At 36.0% G+C, this 27,729-nt stretch overlaps 4 protein-coding genes across 4 annotated transcripts; 1 reads left to right on the top strand and 3 right to left on the bottom strand.

The window, feature by feature from the left end:
* Positions 1-1,353: 1,353 nt before the first annotated feature.
* LOC120277827 lies at positions 1,354-2,190 on the bottom strand. The gene has a single exon (XM_039284662.1). The coding sequence runs from the start codon at positions 2,188-2,190 to the stop codon at positions 1,354-1,356; it is 837 nt and encodes a 278-aa protein (XP_039140596.1).
* LOC120277172 (GDP-Man:Man(3)GlcNAc(2)-PP-Dol alpha-1,2-mannosyltransferase) lies at positions 2,069-6,034 on the top strand. Its single transcript, XM_039283922.1, has 8 exons — positions 2,069-2,263; positions 2,375-2,753; positions 3,166-3,452; positions 3,592-3,778; positions 4,473-4,541; positions 4,634-4,827; positions 5,328-5,437; positions 5,525-6,034. Exons 1-8 carry the CDS (start codon positions 2,199-2,201, stop codon positions 5,773-5,775), a joined length of 1,542 nt encoding a protein of 513 aa, XP_039139856.1. The 5' UTR covers positions 2,069-2,198; the 3' UTR covers positions 5,776-6,034.
* A 2,214-nt stretch (positions 6,035-8,248) lies between these two features.
* Positions 8,249-9,157, bottom strand: LOC120277826 (ethylene-responsive transcription factor ERN1-like). Its single transcript, XM_039284661.1, has one exon. The coding sequence runs from the start codon at positions 9,155-9,157 to the stop codon at positions 8,249-8,251; it is 909 nt and encodes a 302-aa protein (XP_039140595.1).
* A 3,153-nt stretch (positions 9,158-12,310) lies between these two features.
* On the bottom strand, positions 12,311-18,683 carry LOC120277354 (CSC1-like protein HYP1). The gene is made up of 11 exons (XM_039284164.1): positions 18,289-18,683; positions 18,058-18,213; positions 17,762-17,825; positions 17,179-17,388; positions 16,381-16,575; positions 15,253-15,551; positions 14,487-14,763; positions 13,512-13,784; positions 12,911-13,144; positions 12,585-12,766; positions 12,311-12,517 (listed from the first exon to the last, which is right to left on the bottom strand). The coding sequence occupies exons 1-10, from the start codon at positions 18,570-18,572 to the stop codon at positions 12,605-12,607; spliced, it is 2,154 nt and encodes a 717-aa protein (XP_039140098.1). The 5' UTR covers positions 18,573-18,683; the 3' UTR covers positions 12,311-12,517; positions 12,585-12,604.
* Between the last annotated feature and the right edge of the window lie 9,046 nt (positions 18,684-27,729).

Here is a 27,729-nt window from a genome sequence, read left to right as displayed (position 1 = left end):
ACAGTTTGAGCAAGCTAAGCTAAATCATGTCATTTGAATTGTAAACATGACTTGAAAGCATTTGATAACATTTTGACATTAGCTTGTAATTGTTATTACTATCAATATTGGTAATATTGGTATGAGTTGACCTGTGAGTAATTTGATGTAATGGATTAGGCATACTCGATTTAGACATACTCGATTATCATAAGAACAAGTTAAATTAATTTATAATTTATTTATTATTACTGTAATAGTAAAGTTGATATTTCATTTTTCTCTTCGATTTCAAAGTCAATCTATAGTTTATCTACACTTCTAATATATATATATATATATAATTGATTTCAATTATAATGCTAGTGATGGTATGCAAGTTAATGCAACTAGATAACTTGGGGGCTTCCCATGAGACTTGATTGCAATATCAATAGTTGGAGAAGATATATTGAAGGAGGTTAGAAATGGATCTTATGATCAATAATTAACAAACTTATTAATAAAATTTTTGTGGATGGCAGTACATATAACTTGTTTTTCTTTTTTCTTTTTAATTTTAAAATGATCAAAGCATTAATGATACATTTTTTTAAAAAAATAGATAAATCAATTCTATGAAAATTGGAGATTAATGATACATTTTCTTTTAGTATACTCCATTCAAGCCAATTTATGAAATCAAAATCATGATATGCTGCTGCATATAAAACCTCCAAGAACCCCAATTGATTTTTTATTATTATTATTTCATTAATTTTTATTAGTTTATTATTATTATTTATATTTCAATTATTGCTTTTACTCAATTATTGCCTAAGCATTCAAACTCATAAATGATAAAACCTGACATATCAAATACATCTCCAAACATCTTTATAATAATTTCAATTTACCAATCAATATATTATCATCCTGCAAAACACTTATAAATCTTCATAATCCCTTAAAAAAAAAAAATACTAAAAACTATCTAATTTCTAATCACTCTTTTCCTAAACCATTAAAAATAAATAAATAATACAATCTTATTACTAGAATTTTTATATATATATAAATACTACAAGCGCAACATTAAGAGAAGTGAGTCGAATAAATATGAGCACAACAGATAATTGATCACTAATTCACAAATTAAAATCACAAAAACCATTATTTCATCAATTCACAAACAAAAACATCCACAAAATTTATATCACATATCTTTTTTTTTATCACTTATTACTACTTTGGATCGGATGATCATCATCATATAACACGCACAGTACCAACCATTTCACTTCGGCATTTCTACAAACACTTCGCATGCATGACCCGTCGCGCGCTCACGGCCGAGCCATTGCGCGGACGATGGGCACGGTCATTGCGCGGCGGTTACGGGTGAGACACGGACACGATGTGCGGGACCTTGTGGTCGTCGAAGGGCAAGGAAACGTAGTCCCAAGCGAACTCGCGCACGATCTCGGCTTCGAGCTCGCCGTGCAGGGCTTTGCAGTACATATACAAGACGGTGTTCGTCACGATCAAGTAGAGAAGCATCACGGTTGAAACAGCGGAGCCAAGCACGGTTCGGACAATGTCTCGAACACCTTGGCTGCGTATCTCGTAGTTGAAGCCAACGCTAGAGTTGAAGACCCAGAGGATGATTCCCAGGAGGAAGGAGAAGGAGAGGTTGAGGATTAGAGCGGCGCAGCGCATGCCGGTGAGGAGATGGAAGCTGCGGTGGAATGGAGGGAAGCCCCAGGTGGATTCAAGGACGACGATGATGGGGATGAGGGAGCAGACAATGAAGTATAGGGTCGATAAGAGGAGGATCGGGGCGTAGATGAGAGGAGAAGGGGCGAGGAAAAGGAGGGCGATGAGGAGGAGGGTTGGGAGGAAGAGAGTGAGGATAAGGCGGAGAATTGGGGAAGGGATGGAGATTAGGGTTGGGAGAAGGTGAACAGGGCGGCCGAAGAAGCCGTGATGGGTGCTGGCTGAGATCGAGGAGACGGCGGCGAGGAGGAAAAGACAGAGGACGCCGGCGAGAAGATAGGGGAGCGGATCGGAGTGATACGAAGATCGGAGGAGAGATCGAGGGGGAGAGAAGAAGGAAGGGGTGAAGAGGAGGAGGAGAGAGAGGGGGAGGATGAAGAGCACGGTGAGAGCGAGGAAGTGGCGAGAGTGAGCTGCGACCACGCGTTTCGAATCGGAGAGCACGCCGGAAAGCATGTCCGGCCATGGCGCCGCCGTCACCGGCCGGCGGCGAGGAGATGAAGACGAAGAGAAGTTGCTCATTGGAATGGTATCCATTTTTCCAGGCTCGATCTCGAAACTGGGACTAGTTATAGTTACTGAGTTTTTTTAGGGGGTTTTTGCATATTTTCCTAACGGGTTTGGATCCGACCCGAAACAGTGATCTAGATCCGTACCCGATAAAGAGAGCAGTGTGGAGAGAAGTGGCAAAGCTCGAAGCTTTTGGGGGAGAACCAGCCATGGCGATTTGGGTCTCTTTGATCTCTTTGTTATCGGCGCTTCTCTCCATACTGGTTTTCTCTGTTGGGGTTGCTGTGATTTCGGGGAGGAGGAGCAGGAGGAGGGCGGTGGGGTTCTTTCATCCATTCACCAACGATGGTGGTGGTGGGGAACGGGTGTTATGGTGCGCTGTGCGAGCGGTGCAGGAGGAGCGTTCCGACCTTGATTGCGCTGTGTACACTGGCGATGAAGCGTCTCCAGAGAGTCTTGCCGCCCGGGCGCTTGATCGCTTCGGCGTTCGGCTTCTTCGCCCGCTTATTGTATGCCCCTGTCCCTTCCTTTCCTCTCTCTCTTTTTTCCTTTGTTTTTTTTTTTTAATCTAAAAATTTGGATTTAAGGGTTGTTGTTTATGTTAATTATTTGGATTTTTGAGAAATTTGGTGAATTTAGTTTGTGGCTACTCAGTTTTGTTGAAGTTGTATTGAATTCTGGTGGCTTCTCATTGTAAAGATACGATCATCAGTTTGTTCATTATTGGAACTCAGAAAAATAAAATTCTCTCAAAATTGAATTTTTCAGTGTATTTTCTTCTCAAAGACCAATATTTGTGGTACTGGATTTTGCATGTTAGGAACTTTGGTTAGTATTGTTGAAGAGGAACTAAGTTGCATCTTTGTTCTCTTTTTCTTCCTTGTACCTTGTGGCATATGATTTTTTTTTTTCAATTTGTAGGTAGTGCGCCTGTCAAAAAGGAAATGGGTTGAGGAGAAGACCTATCCTCATTTCACTATGATTGGGCAGAGTCTTGGTTCTATGTATCTCTCGTGGGAGGCCATTCGCAAGTTCACACCTTACTTTTATTTTGACACCAGTGGGTATGCTTTTACATACCCAATCGCAAGGTTATTTGGGTGCAAAGTTATTTGCTACACACATTACCCAACAATAAGTACCGATATGCTTTCTCGTGTTCGCCACCGCAGTTCAATGTACAATAATGATCCTCTGATAGCCACAAGGTATGCTTGTGCGGTTAAGATGCATCCCATGTATCCATTTTAAGTAATTCATGACATTTTGTCAATCAAATTATGCATGCATATCTGCTCTATGCTCATGCAGACTATATGCTGCTCACAATTATTTTTCTTGAGGCAGTATTTGGCTGTCGTGGGGCAAAATTATCTATTACACAATCTTTAGTTGGTTGTATGGGATGGTGGGATCTTGTGCACATCTTGCAATGGTCAACTCCTCTTGGACAAGAGCTCATATTGAGGAACTGTGGAAAATTCCTAAACGGACTATGAGAGTTTACCCTCCTTGTGATACTTCAGCTCTCCAGGTATGAATGCTTTGTCCCTTGTATTATATTTAGAATTCTCCATTATCATTCTGTAATAATACTCTCTCCTCAAAGGGAACATTTGTCCGTTCATTTTGATTGCTTCACTCCCTCATAATGTTGTCTTATCCTCTGCAAGAATTTAATATTCATCAGTATCACATTTCTGTTAGCCTTTACTTGTGCAAATCGGTACAGAACAATGTTTATGTTGTTGATCCTTGTAGTAAATATGACCCTTATTTGAAACTGAAATATGAAGCATGCAATGCAGTAGGTACTTCATCATAAAATGTCAGTGTGACTGTTTAGTTATGGAAAGATTGGATGAAAACTCAACACTACGCCATATAAGATTCATGATACATAACTCATTATAGAGGTCAGGTTTTGATGCAAATTTCAATAAGTCATACTTTGCTACACTTGAAGTTATCCTTGTTCAAATAACTCATATGTCAAGTAGGTGCAATGAATAATATATGCGATCAATTTTCACTTAATTAACTTGTGTCTTGTTTTTGAGTCAATGCTATCTGCTGTGATCACCTTGCTATATGTGCAGAGCATGACTCCCGTGGATGCTTAGCATCTGGCTTTCCCTCAATTTGTGTATCTGTTTGAAGCATGTTTCTATATAGCATCTAATTTTTTAGTCACATGTTTGGGATATAATTTTTGCATTTATAAACAGGTTCTTCCCTTGGAAAGGTCTGGCAAAACTCCTACATTTATTTCTGTTGCACAATTTCGTCCTGAAAAGGTGTGTTTAGAAATCTGAAAAGATGTAGTGCACTTTCAATTGGACCATTTCATGGCTCCATTCAACCATGGTATACTTGATTTTTCTTACAGGCTCATGCTGTTCAACTTGAGGCATTCTCGCTTGCTGTTCAGAGACTAGACTCTAGCATGCCTAGACCGAAGCTCCAGTTTGTTGGTAGTTGTAGAAACAAAGAGGACAAAGAGAGATTGCAAAAATTAAAGGATAGAGCTTCTGAGTTGAATATGGAGGAGCTTGTGGAGTTCCATAGGGATGTCTCTTACAGGTCTGGTTCACCTCACCATCTCTGTGTATCATCCTATCGAATGCATGGTTGACACTCCCCACTACATAGTTAAGAATGTTTTTTTGCATGAATATTATCAGTTGTCAAGGTTATGTCTTTGTGGCTTCTGTGAGTAAAGTCTGTCTACATTATTTATTAGCTTTCTTCAAATACAATAGTTCGCAGCTTGCTTCAAACTTTGAATATTGTATCTGAAAGTACCCTCCTGCTTGGCAGCTTTTTGTTATTGGACGAGATTTGATTAATCCATTCTAGGGGTGACTTATTTCAAGACCAACCATGATGAATGACGTTTACTCTTTAAAGGATTTTTTATCTTGATAAGACAGGAGTATCTCCATTTTGTTCATTTTGGTTGATTTTCATGTCTGTGCTAGCAGTTTTCCACCTTGCTTCAGTCATTCATACATCATTTATCTTTTGTAATTGTCAAAGTTCTTGCAAACCTCATTATTTTTCCATGTTCTCGTCTGAAACAGGGATCTGATACGACTACTAGGAGGTGCTATTGCGGGACTTCATTCCATGATAGATGAACACTTTGGCATTAGTGTTGTCGAATATATGGCAGCGGGTGCCATTCCTATTGGTTAGCAACCGGTGCTATCATTGTTAAAATTTATTTCTACCATCTTTGCGAACCACTGAAATTCTTCATTTTTCATGGTTTTTTCAGCTCATAATTCAGCCGGTCCAAAGATGGACATTGTTGCAGACGAAGATGGACATCAGACTGGCTTTCTTGCATCTGACACTGAAGGCTATGCTGAAGCTATCCTCAAGATTTTGAAAATGTCAGAGACGGAGAGGCTTACGATTGCTGCAGCTGCAAGAAAGCGAGCTCAAAAGTTTTCCGAGAAGAAATTCTGTGAAGATTTTAAAGCCGCAATTCGGCCAGTCATCTCAAGTTTACATTCTGTTAATTAGAGTGAAAAATGTTTGGATTATCTCACAATTTTGATCCTTTTCTTCCAAGGAAACGATACATTTGGATTGATGTTTATAGAGGGGGAAAAACATCCTACTGGGCATGGGAGAGAACATGGAAAACATTATTTTTGTGTGTTTGCACTTTAGGGATGAATTATTACTTGTACTTTAGATTATTAGCTCTTAATGTGTTTAGATTCGTATTTGAGTTCTATTATTTAAAATTATATCCAATGGAGCTTATGTTTATGGTTTAGATGAAGTTCTACCACCAACAACTGAACACCTGCTTCAAATTATTTGGTTGATCTATGTTCCGTATTTCTATATAAATTTGTATGTTTTTGCTTAGTACCTGTTGTGAAGTATTAACCCAGGCTGCCCTTTTGTTATCAAGGAATGAAGAAGCTAGGAAAGCTTTATGTTTGTTGGAAGATTGATTTGAGTTGGATTATGCATCAGGGAGACGCCCACTTTTGTATTTTAATAGAATGATGTATGTTGATCTGTACCTAAACATTTGATTTGGTATAGGTTGATAAAATTTGGCGATGGAATGACTACTGTTGTGCTTCTTGCTGGTGAAGTCTTGAAGGAGGCAAAACCTTTCATTGAGGATGGAGTTAATCCACAGAATCTCATTAGGAATCACAGGACAGCATGCTATCTGGTTAGTACACTTCAACATGTGTTTTTGATGTTTTTAGTGTGATTCATTGGTTGGCGGGTCTAGTAAGTGCATCTTGATGTCCAACAGGCAATTGAGAAAATTAAAGGAATAGCTGTAAGCATAGAGGGGAAAAGCATGTAAGAAAATAAAACGTTGTTGGCCAAATGTGCTGCTATTACACTCTCTTCTGAGTTGATTGGTGGAGAAAGGAGTTTTTTGCATCAATGGTTGTGGATGCTGTTATGGCTATTGGTGATGATGGTAGACTAAATTTAAATGGAATTACAAAGGTCTTTCTTGGATTTTACAATTTAATGTTTTGAAAAACTGTCAATTTAATGGCTGTGTTTATGCAGATTATCCCAAGGCTACTTTGTGATAATGCTGGATTTGATGCAACTGATGTGTTATACAAACTCAGACGGAAACATGCCCTTGGTTAGTTATGCACAATTTCTTTAGTTTGTTCTCATGGATGACGGCACGTTTCTTTTGTTGTTAAATTAGATGTTATGGAGTGCTGCTTTTAGAATTGGTTGTTTTTGTTGCTGTTACTTCAATGGTTGTGAATATAAATTGCAGATTAATGCTATTACTGCCGCAAAAGAAGCTGCTTGCCTAATTTTGAGTGTGGATGAAACAGTAAAAAATCCCAAGGTAACTGCCGTTATACCTCTTGTGACAATCTCTCTGAATTACTTTGCATTTGCTTGCACAATATTTCTGGTCTTTCATTTATGTTCTTTTTACTCTCTTTTTGTTCTTTGCTTGTTTCTTATCAAATATAAGATAATATCGGCATTTACTTACTGTTTCCTGATGCATTGAAATTTTTGTGCTGGTTGTGTTGTCACATTGGCTTTTAACAATTTCAAGCATCATCACTGACTGTTAATTGATGGAAATAATTTCAGTAGGAGAGTGCACAAGGTGAGGCGGCAACAAGTGCAATGGCTGGCCGGGGGTGAGGTGGGGCAGCTTTCCGAGGATGTGGTGGAAGAGGAATACGAAGACGAAGACGGTGATCATGCCGACAATTGATTTTTCATGCTTTTGTTTCAAGGTGTGAAAGTATTTTTAACTCCAGAGAGAGATGGTTTGGTTCCCTCTTCTTTCTGGCTTTAAAAAGCAGATACTTTGTACAAGTAATGTTCCAGACCTGCGTCTCTGTTGCCAACATGTGAGTTTTTAGATTGGTTTGGGTACTCTGAAGGTTTGTTGGTTCATGGAACGGGAATGTGAATGGATGATAGGGATTGGAGAGGGGATCGAAATAAAAATGAAAACAGTATTTGGTTGGAGTGAATAAAAACAGTGGATACTGTGCCTTTGCAATGTTTGTGTTCTGATTTCCAAATTTTTATAACGTTTTTTTTTTTAAACATGCATGCTTTCAGTTTTGTTAGTCTTATAAAGTATCCACTATCCTTTGCACAGATTGTGTTTCAAATGTTCCTTTAGGTCAATTCACCCAAGCATGAACCGCCAAGCTATCTACTCTGAGTTTTCCTGTCAGTTTATTATGAGTATTTGGTCTTAAAGACATCAATGTTTTAGACCAAACCGTCAGATTCTCTCATGTTTTCATACAAGTTCCTCTTGTGCATGTGTATATATATATATATATATATATATATGTATGCATCTGTGTATTAAAAAAAGCCAACTTTGCCAGGTGATGATATTTCATCAAGCTTTGCACATCAAAATCATAAGCTACTCCTCCCTTTAATCACAGGCAAACAAGTAATCGTGTGAATTGAAAGTATATATATATATATGTAATAATAATATATAATATCATGTAAAGAAGCTAATGGGAGGGAGATCAAGTGAACTCCAGAGTTCCAGATCTCCATCATCACTCATAACCTGAGAAGCACTTGCTTGAGCCTGCTTCACTTGCAACTCAACTCCTTTCCTTCCCTCCATTGCCAGCTCTTCTCCTCCCTCTTCCTCCTCCCTCATCCCCACCATTCTAAAACACTCCGGCACGCCATCGAGATCATAGAGCGATGCAGTAGCCCTCTGCTCGTGTTCGTGCTCGTACTTCATCCTCTTCACTGCCGCCGCTCTCATTGCCATCGTCTCATCTCCCACCAATTCCTCTTCGACTTCAAAATGTGAGTATCCATAGTTCATAACTTCAGCCATATCCATATCATGACTAGAACTAATACAACTCATAAGACTACTACTCCCTGATATATTACAATCCTCTAAAAACTCTGCAAAGTCTATATCATAATCCTCAACTGTTGTTTCTTCATGTTGTTGTTGTTGTGGTTGCGGTAATTGTTGAGGCTGTTCTTTGTTTGCATGCACTGGTGTTGATGCATTTCCGGCACTCAGTCTCAATAGCAGCAGATTAGTTATCCTGGCAGGCAATGCACGGCTGAACACCGGCTCCGGAGGTGAGCAAGGCCAGAAGTTAGTTCTTGTATTGGCTCCACGGAGCAAACAGGCGGCCTCGTCATAAGCCCGGGCTGCCTCCTCTGCAGTATCGAACGTACCGAGCCACACTCTTATCTTGTGTATCGTATCTTTGATCTCCGCTACCCATCGTCCCGATGGCCGTTGCCGGACTCCTACATATCGTTTTCTAGCTCGGCGAGCACCACTTATTGCCGATACATCCCAACCGGTCTCACCTGAGGTTGAATTCTCCTTCTCTTGAGCTCCATTCATCCCCTTCCTCTTCCCTGCCATTCTTTTGCTTGTGTTTTTCTTCAGAGGAGCATAACTGTGTTGAGTGTATATATACATATAGAAAGATACATCTTATTAATGCAATGGAAGTCTTGTTACTTGATCCTTTCCTTTTGGCTTTAGTTACTCCCAATTGTTCTTGAGATTACATTTGGAGGCTTCACAATTGATGCAAAAAGAATATATAGAGTGTTTTGGTTTGCTCTTGTCAGTGTGAATTACATTGCTAGATCTTTGTTTGATTGTTATCATGGGTTGAGATTTGCAGCAGTTAAAAAGCTTGCCAATTGTTTGTTTGTCTGTGTTGATAATGTTATGCTTTATTGTAGTAATGTGCTCAAATTTTTAATATATATATATATATATTTCTGTTATGATATTGTGAATTATATGATTATTGGGTATTATTAGACAAAACATGGCTAATTTTAAATTCATAAATTATTGGATGATATTCCAAAAAACAAGGAGCAAGCTAACACCATTGAGCTCCAAAATAAAGCATTTTTTTTTTAAACTTTATTACTCATCAATTGTCATTATTAACAAACAATATTAGCTGAAGTGAAATTTTAACAACAAAAAGCTTTTAGTTTCCTCAAGTAAAATTAAGTTATATTTTAACCCAAAAAAAATTCTCAATTTTTAGTATTGTTTTTGGAGAGTAAAATAATTTATTTTTATATTTAAAGTAAATTTAGAACAACAATAACAACAAACCCTTAGTTCTAACTATTTGCAATTGGCTACCTATTACTTTACCAAAAAGCAAAAAAATTAAATATATCAAAATCAAATTAATTATTTCAAATATTTTTTTAAGTTTATTTCTTCCTCTGTTAATATTATCTTACACGAAGAATTTTTACTTTTTTATTTTTCATGTAAAGTGTATATAAAGTGTTTACGATCGTTTAAGAATATATCCGTATCATCTTAATTAATTTAATCAAATATTTGGGATAAAAGCATTATTTAATAGATGGGTTTCAGTAAATTCATCTCCTCTTATCTTATTAATAATAAATCCGGGTGCTCTCTAGTTGTGTACCAACTAAGAGTTCATTGAGAAGATGGCAAAGCATTAAGATTTGATTTTGATTAACTCCTAGTATTTCAAGTTTAGTGTTTGTAATTTGTTTTAAGAGCTATTAATGGAGGAAGAGCATGTGTACAAAATAGAACACTTCTTCACAAGAGGACGCCCCAAGCCAGATGGAATATCTCAAAGATAAAGAGAGAAGACCATTTCTCATAATGAAATAGTATGTAAAGTTTTTCATCATTTTTAGATTTATCATAAATATTAAATTTAGGGTTTGACCCTTACCCACAACATTACATTATTATTATTATTGTGCCTTAGTTATCTCTAAAGAACTCATAACTACACACATACACATATACATATACTACGGTCCATTGATTACGATCATATACATATACTACGGTCCATTGATTACGATGACTTATTAGTTTTTTAAAAATTTATTAACTTAGTCAAATATCACATAAAACAATGAAAATTCAGCACGTACAAATTCTGAAAATTTGCAATAACCAAATCGAGCTAATAAATTCTTTTGCCATACAATCTTAGAGAAGAAAGATATGACTTCTCCTACAAAAGATCAATTTGAGATCCATTTAAACAATACAGTGCATGGTATAGAGTCCAAAAACAATGAGTAAATAATATTGTTACAGTACCATATCACAAGGTTTCAACCTTGCGTCCGCTCATCCACTACCATCGGACAATCCACTGTGCTACACAATGGTTTTTCTTCACATGTTTGTGCTTAACGGACAATACTACAAGTGTATCATGATAAAAACCCAAATTGTATGTGCATATCCATCTAATAACCATTTGACTAGACAAATAAAATGATTAAAGAAAACCAACACAACTTTCTATATAACAATCCTTATTTATCACCAACGTGGTAGGGTTTTCTGTCATTAACTTTATATATATATATATATATATATATAATCTTTCAATATAGACAATAAAAAACTAATTCTCCATTATTTTTTATAACTGGTCAAGAGAGAAGAAGCACACACAAACTCATTCAGATACACAGGCAATTCAGTGTTTTAATCTGGTTGTACACATAATAACATTCATCTTTTCCAGATAAAAAAAACCATATTAATAAAAGAAAAGAATTATAAGGGTGGTTGCAAATATGACTATTAATAAATAAATAAATAAATAAAAACATTATCATAATTGATTTTTGATAAAAGAATTAATAAAGATCTAGGAACAGACCAAGTTAGAAAGAAAGGCATGCTTATCTTCAAGTCCTCCATTTGGCCAAATGATCATACAAAGCCACAAACATGGTTCCACATGCCTTATGAGCAAACCACTAAACAATCTTATCTCCAATTTCAGTAATCATTTTGTTTGGATTCTAATACAAAAAACATGTAATATAATTCTATGCTTATTCAAAGAATTAAATGGAATGGGGGCCAACAAGTGGAACTCAACTTCAGTATAACTACAAAAAAATTGAATGATGCTTAAGTTTGCTTACCTTCTCCTTGTCCCAAAGATCCACATGCCAGCATAGAGATTGGTTAGTGTTATTTATTAATATAGCATTTAAGTCATCTGCGTACGTACGTAAATAACTGTTCACTAGGTATATTTATATACAGCCGTGACTGATGTTCTAATGGTTATTGTTCATATAAATATTGCATAAATTTACTGTAGATAATTTACTGAATAATACTGATTGAATATGTTCATGAATGGATCATAACTTGAATAGTAACATGCCTAGAGTTAAAATCAAGGGACATACCTAAATGATGGATCCTCTATTATATATATAACTTTTGTTTCATGAACTAAACCTCTGTGTTGTTCTACAGTCCTCAAATTGGGGGGAAGATGTACAAGAATAATTCCTAAATTACATTGAAAATTGAGGATTGTGATCCTTACTCAAAAATGTTGTTTAATCTTTAAAGAAAAATGAATATCAGTTGTTATTAAAGACCAAAATAAATTTCCAAGTACAGTTCAGGAGCTGAAATTGCAGTTATGCTATACCTTGCCTAAAGACTAAGGAAATTTCCAACAATGGGAACTCACACCTGAAGGAGAATCAGGTTACAAAGGGAAAAGAAGAATAACAAAAGTAATTGCAATAGTATTATCATGTGATTATACGTAATACACACATTGCGGCAATAACAAATTCGAATGAAGCATAATACAAGAACACACACTCACCAATAAAAACACAAGTGTTGTGTACATCATCACCTGATAGTAAAACACTCATTTCAGCAACCATTTGTATAACTCATCTTAACAACCATTTGTGTAACCTGAAGAAACAGAAACTGACTGGTAAACAAGAATTAGTAAAGAATGAAACAGTATTTTATTGCTTGCCTTGTTTTGGGTTTATCTTATTATGAGTAAGCATGAGAAAGTAGTGGGGAGTTCCGCTCATGTCTGTCCTGTGAGTGGTTTCTTGGCATCAGAGCTGGATCCCGATATGTGTTAACCACTCCATCTAAAAACTCATTCAAAGACGGATCATTCTGATCTTCCCGATCTTTCTTTATTAAAGTCTGCAAATTAAATGAAATGAATACATTAGATCTTATGAATGTTTTTAGCATACAGAATACAGTTACCAGTTGACAACTTGAAATTCCAAGAAAGAGTTTAGATCAAAAGTGAGAAAACAATAGTTGTGTCAGCTGATGAAATACCTCAGCAGGATAAGCATGAAAAACAGGCAGAAAGCGCTTCCGACAATAATCATTGAATAAAAGTGTGAGCACTGGAAGCGGCAGAATCAAGCTGGATGCAACTGGTAGTTTCTTCAGGCTAAATATTCCAAATGCAATGGCTTGCATAAGTATAAGAGAAAATATGGTTGAATTGTGGACAATAGGCCAAAATTTTCCACCAGTTTCATACTTGGGCATGTACACGTTCAATAGCTGCAGGAAACAATGACATAATAATCCCAAATGAATAAGCCCATGTTTAGCACAGTTACACATGAATCATTGATCACAAAGCAGCCCTTATAACACATTTTTCAAACTTATATCAAAGATTGATGATTGCAAGTGAAAAGCAATAAAATTGTAGCATCCCAAAAGGCAACCCATTGAATGATGCCACAGTAGAATAGAATCTAGGGACTGTAAAACTTTACCACTAGTGGAGAATCCTTTTCCTAGACTAGAACATATAACATCCAAATTGTCAATAAGCAGCCTTACAGCGAGGTAAGGCAGACCCTAAACAAATTGATGAAACATATTAAAAATCCAAAAAGCAACATGAAAGATATTCATATACCTGATTGCGGTAGATAATGTATCCAAAACATAAGAAAACCAGTATAAATGGTAAAATCAGCGGAGCTAGGATAAAATAGGTGAGTCCGAGAAGCCCAAATAGAAGAATTCTAGGAATCTCACTGTGATAGGTGATTGATGGTGCATGGAACTCACTATCATGAGATTTTAAACAATGCCTCTGTATGAAATTACCAACGAGAGTAAGCAAGAAAGTGAGTTCAGATGACAAACTTGCCCAAGATGTCACAACATAGGCAATGAAGAACGAAGCCTGCAAGACAAAGGGCGAATATTTGTTGATGCTATATACTGGAGAAAAGGAAGAATCAATAAACAATTATTCAGGTAAGGCATACTGCGACAAGGCATAATAACTCGTTTTGGTGTAAAGCTAAATAAAGTCTAGAGTCCACAAAGAGGCAAATTTATAAACTAATATCAAAATTTCACTTTAGGGGTGCATGACAATCCAAAAAAATAACATGATCATCCTATTAAGAAAAATGCATGTTAGACAGGCAGGAAACAACTGAAGTTTCACCTGCCATATCATTAAATTGTTCAAAAAGTTTGTTTTGTTTGTTTGTTTGCTTTTATTTTTTTCATTAAAGTTTCTGTAACCTCAAGAAAGAGCTCCCTTACCTCATACATATTTCTCACCATTTGTCTTAGTGACAGATATGTAGACATCTAAAATGCAAATGCATCAATGGTAATCCAAAATTTAATGAACTGCAACGCTTCAAGTTAGAGAAAGAATGGAAAAGAAGAAAACAAAGAAGGTCTCTAAAGTTTCCAAAGCATGTCTTTAAATCAGAGGAAGTATATAGTTGAAACTTGAAAATAAATTGATAATTGCACAAATAGGTACAGTAAATTCTACACTATGTCTCTGAAATATTCGACATTGGTTAAACCTAAACCATTGGTTGGGCCTGCACCTTGACAAGAGGGAAAAAAGCTAAATTATTACCTGTGCTGGTACCAGAACAGCCAGCTTTGAAGGTATAGTCTTGGGATCATAAAATATCTCCAATCGACTGGAAATAGTCCCAGCTAGCACATTTGCAAAGAAAATATTCCATATGGTAAACCAAAGCATTTTATTGCAAGCACTTTTCTCAATCTCACTCAAAGCAATAAAACCTTGCATGGTGGAAAAGAGCTTCATGATTGGAGGAACAAAGGATAGAAACAAGTGAAGAATGAGACTTGGAAGATATCCTGTAATTACTTGACTTACAACAGTGCTGCAGAAAAGAAGTATATCAATCAGTGCTCATCACAGTAGTTTAATTGGCATCTACAGCAAAGCATAATTGTTGGTGAAAATTCGAATTCATCGGAAAATATCTATCAAGAGCTTCAGTCTAATTGGTTGTAACCCTACTATTCTTCTACTCGTTCGGTGCACACACTCAAATTTCATTTGAGAGCTCGAAAACTTCATTAAATAGTTTATGCAATGGATTTTTATGCTCCTAAATCACGACTTTGATAATTGCATTTTAACTTGCAAGATTTCATTGGACCAATGCAGCATCAATTACTTGCCATGATGAGTATTACTCTCAAGACCCCAATAAACAACAAAAGGCATTAGTATTCATCCAAGTTCAAGATTCCCAAATCCCAATGAACACAAAACAGTAATTAAATAAAACTGGATGCATAAAGTTGAATGAGAAAGAAAGGAAAGAAAAGAATTTTATTTTCTGGATGAATTGCCAATTACTTACATTTCCAGAATGCCCACCAAGGGAGGGAACGTGGTCTCTAGCTGATCCAAATTGGTTAGTGCTTGAACAATGGCAACAGGAAGGAGAAAGATAATAGTCAGGATAAAAGATGCAACAAAAACCACAAGCTTGGAAACCCATCTTTGCATGAATGATGCAGAAAAAAAAGGCCAATAGATGTCCCGAGGTTCAGGAGCTTGTTCGGTGACCCACTGTGTGGGATTAACTGATTGCTGGATGTGGAGAGCAGTTGCGGCGCCATATCGAGATCTAAAGCAAACAAAAGCAGCAGGAACTTCCTAGAGAATCAAATGCAAATTCAGAAAGTCATGGTGTGTAGGCATGCTGCTAAAAAGTTTGCTATGATGAAAAAAGACATTAGAAATCCCAGTCACCAATAGGTGGTGATAAAATCAATATAATAGTATTTCTCTTCAATAATTGTTAAGAGAAAAATTGGTGCTTATCTTATCTCCCACAAACACAAGACATGGTAATGTAAAAAGATACATCTGAACACATAAAAGGCAGATGTAAATACTAAAAGTCATTCTCTACACATGCAGAATAAAAGGATATGATATGAACTAAGCATCAGTAACATCATGGTGCAAAATAATGCAAATATTCATCATACACCAAAAATAACCTTCCAATACCTTCAGATATCAGCTTATGAACACACAAGGGACTTGCATCAAGTCATCCAATTTCATACAGTCAAGTGGTAGCGAACACAAATATTACATACACTGCTCCAGGGTTTCAGTTTTTCACATGATGATGCTGCTGCTCTTGCTCACATAGAGCAATACTGTTGCAAGCAAATGTAGTGAAATTCCAATAATCCTAGTGCAAGTAATGTGCTTCAAAGTTCAAACAGTTTTTCATTGTTGACTGGTTACTTACAGAAGATACATGCTTGCTAGTAATAAGCATTTATCCCTTTATGGTTCATAAGTACAGCAAGAGCACCATTTAATAGTATTCATTTTAGGAATGCAACACTAAACAAGTCACACAGGAATTAAATGTCATTAAGACATGAAATGCAGGTATAAATCAAGAAGAACAAGTACAGCATAGTTCTGTCTGTTGATGCTGAGATAAAAAAAAAAAAACACGCACCACTCTTCTTAAAGAAGCATCTGATTGCTCTATCCTCAAGTTTGTTTCCAGATCTTCCAGCTTCTTTGAATATTGACGTACAAGATCACCATTCTGTCTAAAAATTCCTAGGAAACCACTTCGTCTTGAGTGTTCAGAAGTATGAGGCCTTGACTTTAGATGAGCGAGTCTTCTATATAAATTCTCAGCATCAGTCTGAACAGAACAACTAACAATGAACAGTTATTATTTATATCATATACAAATACATTTTATTATTTTCTAGAATCAACAAAAAGTACAAATATGCCTTGTTATTGAAGGTCAGGTTTAAAATTAATAGACACTCTCTACAATCTAGTTTCCATTGGCATTGCCAACAAAACTACAGTGTATATAATGCATCAAAAGGGTTAGCGTGTCATATAAAAAATGGCGAACAAAAATGTGATATCAGAGATCTTTGTGATTTGAAAAACCCTTTATAAAAAATAATTAAAATGATTCCTAGATGAGGCTTACCAAATTCACCTGAGTGAGGAAGACACAATAACATGAGAAGAAGTATTTAAGGTTGATTCGTACAAATAAAAATTTAGCTCTGGCTGCTTGACCACAGACAGAACTACTGCCCTCATGGAATGAGGTGCTTAGGCAAGCAGACAAAATTGAGACTAACAACCACCTAGGCAACTGAATATAATTAAATTAAAATTTAAACATGAGCAAATGCAATCAGAAAATATATTCGAATAAGAGATATGAAACAGCATCTGCATAGAAGGAATGAAAAAAATTCAAGTTTTGCAATATTCTTACCATGAGATCTCGAAGTTTGCGTGTTCGACGAACCACAACATGTGACAGGTAAGTAGATGGATGATATTCTGTGAAAAAGTTCTCCACTGCATCACCGACACTACTCCCATCATGAGCAGGAATACCACGGACAAGAATGGTAAATTGATGAGGTTGTGGGCTGGATGCACTATAGTAAGCAAGCCTCTTCAAAGAGATATATTTAAACTCCTGCAAAAATAAATGATTAAGAAATGTTCCCAGACTTCGAAAACATTAAACTAACACACTCATGCACCATCCAAATAAATTAGCAAGCTCTAATTAAGAGCCAGAGAACTATCGTTTTATGAACTACTAACTGAATGCTGCATTTAGTCTCAGAACTCAGCAGTAAATTAAAAAAAGAAAAAAGAGAAAAACTTGCTTCCAGTTACATCAATATCTATTCACAACAGAAAGAGAAAACCATGATTCAGATTTCTTCCATGATCTTTGAAAAAAACCATGATACAGATTTCTTCCATGATCTTTGAAAAAACTAACTCATTTTGAAGAAATTAACAAATTAAAAATAAATCAAACTAATGAAATTAAAACTCACAGCATACAGCAGATAGCAAACAACTGCACTGATAAGATATGCAGCAGAGAAATGAACCCATAACCTGTGAACAAACTGGGGCAAATTAATTCCAGCCATTTGCATATACATAATCAACCCATATGCAATACAAACTATAAAAAAAAAATAATAAATAAAAAAAAAATAGAGCAAGCATCCATCAGGCAATAAAATCAAAGTAGAAAAATTCAAAGAAAAAAAAAAAAGCAAGCAATTCGGGACAATAAGACTCCCTTCTGCAAAGAAAAGAAGAAAGACAAGCAATAAAAAGAGACCTGTTAGATCCATCCTTCACATTTGAAATGCTGAACAAATCCAAGGATTTATTCGGGATATCAGCGAAATCGATACCACTGAGTTGATCACCAAGATAATTCACTGGAACCAACACAAACACCCCAACAATCCCAGCAACAGTGAAAACTCTCAAACTGCAAGCCAGGAAAGACGATCAGAAACCAGAACCAAAATCAGCACACAAAAAGGGAACAAGAATAGAGGAATACCTGAAGATGAAAATACGCATGAAGACAACAGCGTCAAGGCCACAGGAGGCGAGGAGGTCATCTTCAGAGGGATGCCACGCGCGCTGGACCCATCCGGGAGAAGGCAAAAGATCCTCAATATTGAATTCACCGCCTCTTCTCCGGGCTTTCCCCTCAGCGACGAGCCGCGGGGCGTAGACCTCGATGTTGCCGGGCTGCTTCCGAAGCACGGAGTAGAGCGTGAAGAAGAGGATGCAGAGGGCGAGGTTGATGCCCACGGAGGTCAGCAACGCCGAGACGATCATCAGCGCCAATCGAAGAAGCGAAGAAGCGAAGAAGCGAAGAAGAAGAAGGGTCGGTGTGGAGACTGAGAGCTCGGGATTGAGTGCCAATCAAGTGTTTGCTTTAATGCCACAGTGAACGAATCGCGTATCAAGCGTTGGATTTAGTGCGTGCGTAGCGTGCGTGGCAGGCTCTGGTTGTTCGGAGTGGCACGCATCACCGCGAGGTATCCCATGCGAGGTTTTTACTTTCCAACCCCTGAAAATTAGCGAAATTGCTTGACATCGTCTTTATTTTCAGAAATGATGGCTTGTAAAATTTACATGTCACCCTTTTTTATTTTTATTTTCAATTTATTTACTTTCACCGTCTCAATTTTACATGGGAAAATTGCTTTGAAGTAGTGTCATTAAGACAAGATAAAATTTACATTAAAAAAAAATACAATTTTAAAAATATTATTTATTGATATTTTAATAAAATTTATGCATAGTTAAACTTTTTTATTTTGTTATCTGTATTATGGATACAACCCCTTAAATTTATAAAGGGTCATTTTGATCGCAGTAAATATCATTAAAAAAATTAAAGGTTTTCTTACTATAATCTTTGAAAATTTCTCAAATATCAATTTATATAATTGTATTTAGCCTCCTTTAACATTTTTAATTTATTCTCTAAAAAAAATCATAATTTGTAATTTTTTTAGGGTTATAAATGAAAACTATCTGTTCGAAAACTTGGAGTTTTTATTTGTTATAACCTTTAAAAATGGTTCATATCTCAATCACAAATTCACAATTAACCCCTCATTAAAAGTTTTATTTTTATTCTTTTAATTTTTTTATAATTTATATTTTTTATAGGGTTATACACAAAAAGTGTCATTCAAAACGTTGGAAGTTTTACCCAGCCTTTGAAAATTTCTCAAATATCAATTTATATAATTACATTTAACCCGTAATAATTTTAGGTTTTTTCTCATAAGGGCAAAATTCTTTATACATTGTGTTTTTTGTAGGATTATAATTAAAAATATCTATTCAAGACCTAGCCTTTGAAAATTATCCAAATCTCAATCACAAAATTACAATTAAACCCTTATAAAAAGTTTTATTTTTATTCTTGGAAAGAAAAACATTTTTTTTTATAATTTATATTTTTTTTAAATTATATATATAAAAATGTCATTCAGAAGTTGGAGATTTTTACTTACTATAGCCTTTGAAAATTCTCAAATATCAATTTATAAACTTTCATTTAACGCCTTGTAACCATTTTAATTTTATTATTTAAAAAAATTGTTTATAATTTATATTTGTGGAAATTGCCAAAAACACCCCGTTAGTTTTGCACTCCTCAAAAACCCCTTCCTTTTGAATACAATGATTTTTTAAACCCCCCAAACATCTAATAGTGATTGATAGAGTTAATTTGGAATTTTTTTGGACGAAATTGTCCTCATGCGTGGGAAGTTATGGCAAGTGTGACGGGGTTTGACTATAATGCCCTTGGAGTACAATGAGTTTCTATTTGAAAATGAAGCTTTCTATTTAAAAATATGAGGTATGAGGTTCTGTTTAAAAAAATGAGTTTCTGTTTAAAAAAATGAGTTTTCTATTTAAAAAAATGAGTTTTTTTGTTTAAAAAAATTGAGTTTTTTTGTTTAAGAAATGAGTTTTTCTGCTTTAAGAAAAGAGGTTTCTGCTTTAAAAAATGAGGTCTCTGTTTAAGAAATGAGTTTTCTGCTTTAAGAAATGAGGGTTTTTGTTTAAAAAAATGAGGTCTCGTTTAAGAAATGAGTTTTTTTGTGGTGTATTTATCACCCCCAAAAATCTCTTTATCATGCTTGATCTGGGCCAGTGAGACAAAGCATGCGGCTCACAATCACAGTCACGTTGCATGAAAAATGGGATTTCATGTTCAGAGAAAAAGGTGCAACCTTTCGATGCCTTAGCTCGACGACGAGGAGCATGCGGTCTTCCCCGAGGTCAACGACGAAGAAGATGAAAGAGATGAGGTCGACGACAGGGAAGACGATGAAGACGAAGACGAAGACAGCGAGATCGAACCCTCATCGGCGCCGCTTCCTCCCTTCGTTCCTGTCACCGACTTAGGCACCATGGATCCAAAACCCCGAATGATCCCTAACCCTAACCCTATTGCTATCCATGTTGCGGTCTCCGCAGTCGAGAATGGTTCCGTTCAAGTTCAACTCGTCTTATCCGACGTCACCACCGAAGACCTCACCACTCCGACCGCCGAGGAACGTCGCCAACCGGATCGCCAACGCCGATAAAGATTTCTCCTTTAAGACCCCACATGAGCAGGCCACCTTCTAGATCGCTCGCCGGATCCGGAGCTCGAGACTCAGCGTTCGCGCGAGATCGCGACGATGAGATACTCAATGTCCCTACTCAATGAGGTCTCTGCTTTAAAAAAATAAGCTCTGCTTTAAGAAATGAGTTCTCTGTTTAAGAAATGAGTTCTCTGTTTATACGCTTGTTTGTCTTTGTTTAACTATCGATGTTTCGCTTTTAATATATTGCGTTTACGTTTAAAAAAGTGCTTAAATATCGTTGTTTCTATTTAAATATGTACGAGTGCAACCTTTCGATGCCTTCGCTCGACGACGAGGAGCATGCGGTCTTCCCCGAGGTCGACGACGAAGAAGATGAAAGAGATGAGGTCGACGATAGGGAAGACGATGAAGATGAAGACGAAGACGGCAAGATCGAACCTTCATCGGCACCGCTTCCTTCCTCCGTTCCCGTCACCGACTTAGGCACCATGGATCCAAACCCCGGAATGATCCCTAACCCTAACCCTATTGCTATCCATGTTGCAGTCTCCGCAGTCGAGAATGGTTCCGTTCAAGTTCAGCCCGTCTTATCCGACGTCGCCACCGAAGACCTCACCACTCCGACCGCCGAGGAACGTCGCCAACCGGATCGCCAACGCCGATAAAGATTTCTCCTTTAAGACCCCACACGAGCATGCCACCTTCGAGATCGCTCGCCAGATCTGGAGCTCGAGACTCAGCGTTCACGCGAGATCGCCGACGATGAGATACTCAATGTCCCTACTCAACGAGGGTTTTCGCTTTAAAAAAATGAGGTCTTTGTTTAAAAAATAAGCTCTCTGTTTAAGAAATGAGTTCTCTATTTATACGCTTGTTTGTCTTTGTTTAACTATCGATGTTTCGTTTAATATATTGCGCTTTACGCTTTAAAAAAAGTGCTTAAATATCGTTGTTTCTATTTAAATATGTACGAGTGGCCAAGATTAATTGGTTTTATATCCAGGATTAATTTATCATGTAAATATTTGTTTTTCTGTTTAAATATTAATGTTTTTGTTTAAAAAATGAGTTTTATGTTTAAAAAAATGAGGTTTCTGTTTAAGAAATGAGTTTTCTGTTTAAGAAATGAGGTTTCTGTTTAAGAAATGAACTCTCTGTTTAAGAAATGAGTACATGCAAAAAGGAATGCAAAAAAGAATGAAAAAAATGTATGCAAAAAGGTTTAAGGGCAATGATGGAATTTCATAATGCAGGGGGTAAAAAGGAAGTGAAACAATAAAGGAAAGGTTGTCTGAGGTATGCAAAACTCACAGGGGCTGTTTGGGAAGTTTTGAAATTATCAAGGGGTAAACAGTAATTTTCCCTTTATATTTTTATAAAGTTATAAATGAAAATTTTCTATATAACAAATTGTGACAGCCTTTCAAAATTGTTCACATCTCAATCACCAAATTAAAATTATCCCGTAATTAAAAATTTTATTTTATTTTTAAAAAAAAAAATTTTATTATTTATACTTTTATAGGTTTATATACATGTATAAAACCTCTACTTTTCATTCAAAAATACAATTATCACGAGCAATTTATTACATGTGCATCCATTACATTTATACACGTTCATTTTCTTCCACCTCCCCACCTACGAAACGAACATTTGATCAATCAGCTACAATATTAAAAAATTCAACTGGCACACACAGTTTATTCCAAGCATATACATTATATTTATATACATAGTACATCTATTTTTCTACCATTTTCAATGGAGCATATTTCAATCCAACAGTCATATTAAAAAATCTACCTATCACCTGAGACAAGTAGCTTTGTACATGTACAATACATACAAACAAGTGCTCTTATCTGGTTTTAAAAAAGATGAAAGGTGTCACACCCACCCCTATGTGGCACCCATTAGTTAAAAATTCATTTTAACTGGAAACCTAACACCCCTCAGAAACTAAATTAGACTTACAAATCACAATTTATAACTTAACACCAACTACAGGATTCAAATACATAAATACAACAAATATAATTACTCAAATTTGCAGGTACAACCGCTATAAGATCACGACAACAACAAATAGAAAGAAAGGTATGTGACCCACTGCAATCTTAGCCTCAACCTTGACTAACTCTATAGTCGAACAGTGATCTATTAGGGTCCTGCTCCTGCAACTACAACACGTTCAGTTGGTCGATAGTAACTCAATAATTTCAAATAATTTAATGTAGTGTACATAAAGTATATAAAACATCAATTCTCAAATAGTTTCCCAACTTTTACAAATACCAGAATTTTAGAAAAAAAAATACAACTTTAAAGAGCTTTTGAAACATAAATTCATCATAAATCAACATCAAATTGGATTTATCAAAAAACACAAATTTTGTGAGGGACTGCCCTCCTAAGAGCGAGAGCTGGCTTCGCCCCTCATCATAATTCAAAATAACATAAATCTCAAATTCAATATAAAACAATACTCAACACTCACTCAACATAACATGGTCTAGAAACCTCTCTAACCTTTCGTCGTGGCCCCGGCTAGGTTCAGAGTCGTTAAGGAACTCATGTCCTTAACGTTGACCCATCAGTTCAACGGTCGGTGACCCCTGGCTACCCGATGAATATCCAGTCAGGGCTCTACACTCCCACCTGAACTGGCCCTCGTAGAAATCAACAATCAGGTCCATCACGCCACCTCTAAAGGATCGCCCGTGGGGACCCACTACTGCAGTAGTCGGGTTTAAGCCCGCCGTTACCATCCAAACCAATCAAGTAGATATAGCAATAATACAATCGGTATAAATCATATCACAGAATCCTTATCCAGGACAAGTATTCACATATCAGAATTAAACATTATTTTCCACAAAGCCAATGCCAAAAGTATAACAATGCATAATACCAGTAAAGTCCAGATCGACGATACCATTCATATACCAGGAATGAAAACCAATTCTACAAATATTACCGGTAAAACATTTTAATATGTGCACATGGTTTCACAAATCATTCTAAATCAAAGCATATGTAACCATAGAAAAATAAATACATGAACCGAATAATTAAATTAGATATACATGTATTTCCACTATTTAAAAGTACATATAATTATATAAAATCATGTGTATCAATACGATTGTCACGGCACAATAACGTCAAATAAATATAAGTATTTCCAAGCCAAGTCATCACTCCACTATTTCCCCTCATTTCTTCTTCTTTTTTTTTCCCGGGTTACTGATGGAGAAGAAGGAGATGAAACCATTAAACTCTAGATTTTTCTCAACTTAAGTTTCCTGCCGAAATTTACTGTTAGTCCCTGAAAATATAATCTCTTACAAAACGGTTCCTGAAAAGTTCACCAATGGTTCCTGAATCGTGAAATAATATTTCCAAAAGATCCTTACAAACTATCCAACGGTCCCTGGATTATGACATAATATTTCAAAAAGGTCCCTTCCGTCTTACCTTTCAGTCCTTGGTCTCCAAAAATATTTCAAATCAAATCCTTTTCATTTACTCTTTAACCCAAAATCTTTTAGAAACTTTCACATTTAGGTCCTTGTTCTTTCCACTTGGGGTTTCTCAACAAGATTGCTCTGTAGAAAAATCTTATTACAACTGTAGTAATACACTGAACTGGTATCCAAAGGTTCAAGTATTACAAAAGGCCTCAAGAAAATCCTTTGTTGAACCTTTCCACTATCTAAACATGACAAATAATGTGAGAGAACTTGTCCGCAAGATCGCATAAATAAAAATGTGACAAAAACTACTGCAAGGTTTTACTTTGCAGAACTGGATGGGCCTATAGCCTTGGGTATCCCATCCCCATCCCAAGATATCTAGGCTGTCAAACACTACCAAAATTCATACAACTACTTTTAAATATATAGTCAAACAAAACTATACAAAAAAAGCACAAAAAAGTCTCTTATGTAATTAATAATACATTTTTTGTTCAACAAATTTTTAATTAAACCCAAACCCCCCAAGACCTAAAACTGAAATTTCTTATTAAACTTGCTCACTTGAAAATTTTGCTGGCCCACTTATCCATAACTCTTCGAAGAATTTTTTTAAAAATATTCAAATAGTATTTTCAAATTTCCTGCCCACTCCCCTCCTTCACACAAACTGGCTTTTAAATTTCAATTTTCGTCGTCCATGTTTTCTCCCTTGTTTTTTCTCGCTCCCTCGTCTCATTCCAAGCTCTCCAGCTCTCCAGAATTAAGATGCTACCCTATATTCCCCCGTCCTAAGTTGAGGTCGCCGTCTCTACAGTCACTATGGATGGAGCTCCCTAAAACTTCCACTGAATTCTCCAAAGAAGAGGAGAACAACACTTCTACTGATGTCTCCAAAGAAGAGGAGAACAACGCTTCTGCTTAAGTCCCCAAAGAAGAGGAGAACAGGGGAGACGCCCCCCACGCCTGAGTCGAATCTGGAACTTGGCAGCGGTAGCCGTTCTTGCAATCGCCTTCTACTACAATAACATGAAAAGTTTGGAAAAGATCATCAGATGTCACGCTGATGGAGATGGCGTCACGTAAACGGAGATCAAATCTTCGAGATGCTACAGAAGGCCTTAGATAAGGCTGTGAGAGACTGCCCTCCTAAGAGCAACAGATCAGATCAGACAGACAAATGGGTGACAGATGGACAAACGGGCCCATTTGTCTGTCTGTCCGATCTGTCACTCTTAGGAGGGTGGTCTCTCACAAAAAAGGCCCATCACAAATCAGGTATTGTACAATAGCCGCAAAATTCATTCCCTCTAGGGATCAAACCTGCGACCTACTCTTTATCTCGCTCTTAAGGCGAGTGTCTCTCATCATTTGATCCGCGGCTTAAAAAAGTTTTACAAGTCAAACTCCTAAAGGCTTCATAAGCATGAAATGTCAGTCCTCAAGTACCAAAATTAAAGGAGTTTAAGGTCATGATTACAACTTGAAATCCATTTCAAAACCAAATAAGCTAAATCATCACACAAAAGGTCGTAACTCGATGATGTTCAAGTCAATGCCCAAAGTATATAAAAAAAAAACAAATGAATGATGAATGAACTTTGAAATCTCAAGACATCAAAAGTCAAAGAATCGAAGAGTCTCACAGGTCAAAGACTTAAAGGCTTCACTATTATGGCATGCTGAAGTCTTCAAGAAAATAACATCGAAGGAGGCCTGGATAATGCTCAAGAGGCAAACTCAAAAAGTCGAAGAAGAAGATCAAAATCGACAAAATCAAAAAGAGACATTCAAGCATGATTTTCAGCGAAAGAGTCAAGAGAATAGAAACCGAATGGCCTTAAAACATGTGAAGATAGAAGAAAATTAGGAAATTAGGTTTAGGAGAATTATATTTCTAGTCTTTGTACTTTTGATCATGATTATGTACTCATGTACTTTTTGAAATCAAATAAAATATATTTTATGTTTTTTTCTTCTCATTCACACTTATTCTTAGTTGAGACTCCCATGACTTTGTCTAAAATTTGGGGTAATTAATATTAGGGGCTTGCTCTTAATAGTAATCATAAATTTATCACTTGAAATCATAAAAAAAAAAATTAAAATTTGATTTGTAATATACTATTTTTAACTGGTCAATTCTAATGAAAAACCATGCAAAAAATAAAGGACTCAATATGGATGTTTAGCGAAAAAGTAGTGATAGAGAGAGAGATAGAGTCTTAGAGAGATAAACGGTTATATTCACAGTAGTAAAAACAGTGTCCAAAATTTTGTACTTGCTCCCGAGACGGGTGGTTCGGTGTTTGTTTGATTTTTAATTTTTATTAGCTTTGAAGGGTGGGGGGCTAGTAAGGCTAGAGGTGGGCACGGGCTGGTTAACCGGGCCCGACCCGCCGGGTCCGGTTCACTAGAAGCCGGACCCAGAACCGGCCCGTGCTACAGAGGAGACCCGCCGGGTCGGGTTGACCCGGCAGGCCCGCCGGGTCCGTTTCAATTTGTGAATGAACCGGACTCTGCCCGGCTTATCATAGAACCCGCCGGGTCCGGGCCAGGCCCATTTGACCCGGCGGGTTTTTGTAAATAACAAAAACCAATTGTCATGGATGGGGTTTGAACCTAGGACCTCTTACATGAGAAAATAACATTAACCAATTAACTTTTCTTGTTTTAGTGTAAAATATAAATAAATATAAATAAGTTGCAAAATATTTTTTAAATTTAATCCCAAACAACAAAAAAATTAAAATAATTTATAATAACTTAAAAAATTTTAAAATAATTTTAAAAAAGGATAAAAAAAACTACATTTTTAATTTATTTATCTATCAAATTAAATTATTAGCACACTCTTTTAAGTGTAACAAAATGTATATATCAAGTAGTATTCTTATTTTAAATTGAAGTTATCATCAACTTATTTATTTATTTATTATAATTAGGGTTGGCTCTAGATTTTACTTTGGCTCTAACGTTATTATTGTGATTATCATGTTGTCATTGAAAAAAAGTTACAAATCAAAATAATATGGTGTGAACCATTATTTAAAGATATTTTTTTTCACTAATATATTTTTTTATAAATTGATATACATAATTTAAAAACAAATTTTTGTAATTTTATTTTTTATTTTATAAATTGAAACAAAATAATCTAATATATATGTGCAAATAAGAGTGCGCTATTTAAGAGAATTTAACAGTGCATATGTAGGGACTTGGTGCTTATGAGCCAAAAGAAGATTAACAAAATAATTATTTTTTTAAAAAAATATTTATGAAAATTTATTGTTTGATACTTTGATATTTTACTAATTGATTTGCATAATTTTTTAATTTATTATATGGTTTCTTAATTTTTTATAAATTAAATATATATGTAAAATATTTTGATCA

The sequence above is a fragment of the Dioscorea cayenensis genome, chromosome 15 (genome assembly GCF_009730915.1).
Source record: "Dioscorea cayenensis subsp. rotundata cultivar TDr96_F1 chromosome 15, TDr96_F1_v2_PseudoChromosome.rev07_lg8_w22 25.fasta, whole genome shotgun sequence".
Lineage (NCBI taxonomy): Eukaryota > Viridiplantae > Streptophyta > Magnoliopsida > Dioscoreales > Dioscoreaceae > Dioscorea > Dioscorea cayenensis.
The sequence above is the reverse complement of the archived record's forward strand: the minus strand, read 5'-3'. Positions and strand labels throughout refer to the sequence as shown.

What these genes read in the sequence shown, in the direction of transcription:
- LOC120277172 (XM_039283922.1), top strand. Translation starts at nt 2,199, where the DNA reads ATGGCGCCGCCGTCACCGGCCGGCGGCGAGGAGATGAAGACGAAGAGA. An exon ending in AGAAGTTGCTCATTGGAATG is followed by an intron (nt 2,264 to 2,374) that starts GTATCCATTTTT and finishes GACCCGAAACAG; the next exon opens with TGATCTAGATCCGTACCCGA. An exon ending in CACAATTTCGTCCTGAAAAG is followed by an intron (nt 4,542 to 4,633) that starts GTGTGTTTAGAA and finishes TTTTTCTTACAG; the next exon opens with GCTCATGCTGTTCAACTTGA.
- LOC120277827 (XM_039284662.1), bottom strand. Translation starts at nt 2,190, where the DNA reads ATGCTTTCCGGCGTGCTCTCCGATTCGAAACGCGTGGTCGCAGCTCAC.
- LOC120277354 (XM_039284164.1), bottom strand. Translation starts at nt 18,572, where the DNA reads ATGATCGTCTCGGCGTTGCTGACCTCCGTGGGCATCAACCTCGCCCTC. An exon ending in TTGGTGGGCATTCTGGAAAT is followed by an intron (nt 14,764 to 15,252) that starts GTAAGTAATTGG and finishes TCTTTTCTGCAG; the next exon opens with CACTGTTGTAAGTCAAGTAA. An exon ending in TTCATGCTTATCCTGCTGAG is followed by an intron (nt 12,767 to 12,910) that starts GTATTTCATCAG and finishes TTTAATTTGCAG; the next exon opens with ACTTTAATAAAGAAAGATCG.
- LOC120277826 (XM_039284661.1), bottom strand. Translation starts at nt 9,157, where the DNA reads ATGGCAGGGAAGAGGAAGGGGATGAATGGAGCTCAAGAGAAGGAGAAT.